The 3,396-nt window shown below is 41.4% G+C and overlaps 1 protein-coding gene across 1 annotated transcript; it reads left to right on the top strand.

Annotated features, from left to right (window-relative positions):
• Positions 1–258: 258 nt before the first annotated feature.
• rag1 (recombination activating 1) lies at positions 259–3,126 on the top strand. The gene has a single exon (XM_063063095.1). It carries the CDS (start codon positions 259–261, stop codon positions 3,124–3,126), a length of 2,868 nt encoding a protein of 955 aa, XP_062919165.1.
• The last annotated feature ends 270 nt before the right edge of the window (positions 3,127–3,396 follow it).

The following is a 3,396-nucleotide window of genomic DNA, read 5'->3' as shown; positions in this document are numbered from 1 at the left end:
TTCAAGAACTCAGAAGCAAGGCCAGCAATAAATGTCCAAACAGAAGCCAAGATTTCAACAGAAAAGGCTTTTGAGTCACAGGCTGTTCTGCCTGTCCGTGGTGTGATGTGGCAAATGACTCCTCCTCAGATCAAGCCACAGGGAGCTATGTCTTTAGAAACATTGCCCTTGGACAAGAAGACTTTGGAAGATAAGTCCCTGGAGAAAACGCCTTTAGATGTCAGCCTCCCCAAAGCCAAGTTCTATGACCATATGCAAATGGAAACAAAATCTTTAGAAGATCACATGTTAAAATTACAAAATCTCTGCCGCATTTGTGGAGTTTCCTTTAATACTAACAGTTATGACATGAAGTACCCAGTCAATGGCCCTGTTGATCATGTCACACAAGAGGTTCTTAAGAAAATGGGGCATGGAAACAGTTTTTGGCCAGAACTCATCCACAATACATTTAATGTAGATGTCACGACAGATTCAGAAGCCAGACATCCCACCCACTTCTGTCATAGTTGTTGGCGGATTGTCATTCAGACAATTAACAATCCAACTAATGAAGATGCATTCTTTCCCGTAAGCACAATTGTTCAGTGGAAACCACACTCCAGTTTTTGCAATGTTTGCAACTCTGCAAGTGGAACACGTAAACGCAAAGTTCTCAAACTGAGTGCACCAGGCACCAAGAAGCCTAAAGTAACAGTTGATGTGCCTATCAAATCAAGAGTTATTAAAAGAAAAGATAAAATAAATTCAACAAGTATCTTACTGGCTAAAAAGATTGTGAACTGCAAGAAGATGCATCTAAGTTCAAAAGTCCTTCTGCATGATTATCCCAATAACTTTATTCAGTCAGTGTCATGCCAGGTTTGTGAACATTTATTAGTTGACCCTGTGCAGTCACTGTGCAAGCATCTCTTCTGCAGAACATGCATTCTCAAATGCACTACAGTACTTGGAAAATTTTGTCCAGTTTGCAGGTTTCCATGTGATCCTGCAGAGTTTAAAAGTCCAGTGAAATCATTCATAAGTGTTCTCAATTCATTAGTTCTAAAATGTCCTGTGGAAGCCTGTGAAAAAGAGGTAAGATTTGGTGAATATCCCAAACACACCCAGAATCACAAAAAAACAAGAATGTCACAGAGCTATTCACCAATAAACAAAGGTGGCCGGCCTAGGCAACATTTGCTCTCTCTAACTCGCAGGGCTCAAAAACATCGTCTACGAGATCTCAAACTTCAGGTTAAGGCATTTGCAGAAAAGGAGGAAGGTGGTGATGTGAAGTCAGTATGCCTTACTCTGTTGTTGCTGGCATTGAGAGCTGGAAATGAGCATAGACAAGCAGATGAACTGGAAGCTCTCATGCAAGGTCATGGATCAGGGCTGAAGCCAGGAGTCTGCCTTGCCATTAGGATTAGTACGTTTCTGAGTTGCAGTCAGTATCATAAAATGTATAAGACGGTCAAAGCAGCAACTGGGAAGCAGATATTCCAACCACTGCATGCACTCCGGAATACAGAGAAAACATTGTTGCCAGGTTATTATTCATTTGAATGGGAGCCTCCTCTTGCAAATGTCTCCACCAACACTGAAGTGGGAATAATAGATGGTACATGTGGCTGGGCACAATGTGTTGACGATTACCCATTGGAAACAATTTCGAGAAGATTTAGGTACGATGTGGCGATTGTTTCAGCACTGAAGGATCTTGAGGATCATATTTTGGAAGGTTTAAAACTCAAAAATATAGATGAGTATGTGGGTGGACCTTTCACTGTAGTAATCAAAGAATCTTGTGATGGAATGGGAGATGTTAGTGAAAAACATGGATGTGGTCCTTCAGTTCCAGAAAAGGCAGTGAGGTATTCATTTACAATCATGAGTATAAGTGTAGCGAATGAAAATAATGAGAAGGTGAAAGTATTTGAAGAGCTGAAGCCAAATTCTGAATTGTGCTGCAAGCCTCTTTGCTTGATGCTGGCAGATGAATCTGACCATGAAACTTTGACGGCAATATTGGGTCCACTAATCACAGAAAGGGAAGCAATGAAACACAGTGACTTAATCCTTGAAATTGCAGAAATACCTAGATCCTTCCAGATTGTCTTTAGAGGCACAGGGTATGATGAGAAGCTGGTTCGTGAAGTCGAAGGCCTTGAAGCTTCAGGCTCTACGTACGTGTGTACGTTATGTGATTGCACTCGAAGTGACGCTTCGCAAAATCTGATCTTTCACTCTATAACAAGGAGCCACGAAGAGAACTTAGAGCGCTATGAAATTTGGCGCACAAATCCATATCATGAGACAGCTGAACAGTTACGCGACAGAGTGAAAGGGGTTTCAGCAAAAGCATTCATTGAAACACTGCCCTCCATAGATGCTTTGCATTGTGATATTGGGAATGCAACAGAGTTCTTCAAGCTGTTCCAGGATGAGATTGGGGAGGTGCACAAAAATCCAAATCCACCTAAGGAGGAAAAGAAAAGGTGGCAAGCAATGCTCGATAAACATCTAAGAAAAAAGATGAACCTGAAACCGGTCATGAGGATGAATGGAAACTTTGCAAGGAAACTAATGACTAATGAGACTGTGGAAGCAGTTTGTGAATTGATTCCCTCCGAAGAAAGACGAGAGATTCTCAGGGAGCTGATGCATCTTTACACTCTTATGAAACCTGTGTGGCGATCCACATTCCCACTCAGAGAGTGCCCTGAACTTCTTTGTCAATACAGCTTTCATTCCCAGAGATTTGCAGAACTGCTTCATACAGAGTTCAAGTACAGGTACGATGGCAAGATCACCAACTACCTTCATAAGACTTTGGCTCACGTCCCTGAGATCATTGAAAGGGATGGCTCTATTGGGGCATGGGCAAGTGAAGGAAATGAATCAGGCAACAAACTCTTTCGGCGTTTCAGAAAAATGAATGCAAGGCAGTCTAAGAGCTATGAGTTGGAAGATATTCTGAAGCACCACTGGCTGTATACTTCAAAGTATTTACAGAGGTTTATGGATGTGAACCATGAATTGAAAAATGAACCAGGTCCATTTGTACCAGAAGAATTAATCAGCCAACATGATCCAATAAATTCAATAGATGATGATTCCCTTTTTTTTAAGTTGAGTTCCTGAATTTGAAGTTGGTTCTAAGTCTTTTTAACCACAGGAGACGGAACAGTCTGTAATGTGGTGGCTTATTGTGGCCATATCTGGGAGACAGAGTTGATGTTGAAGACGTCCCAGAGGTGTGATTAAGAGAATAGGGTCAGTGTATGATGGGCAAGGTCAGCTGATAAACATACGTTTTAGCTGTAATCGAAGCAGGAAGTGATCACAAATCAGTGAGTCTTTCTGTATTTGGATTTTGTTCGGTAATCATAGAAAGCAGGAACTTTGGTTAGA

This window comes from Mobula hypostoma, chromosome 11, assembly GCF_963921235.1.
Source record: "Mobula hypostoma chromosome 11, sMobHyp1.1, whole genome shotgun sequence".
NCBI lineage: Eukaryota > Metazoa > Chordata > Chondrichthyes > Myliobatiformes > Myliobatidae > Mobula > Mobula hypostoma.
Note: the sequence above shows the minus strand (reverse complement) of the source record. Positions and strands in the feature narration are given on the sequence as shown.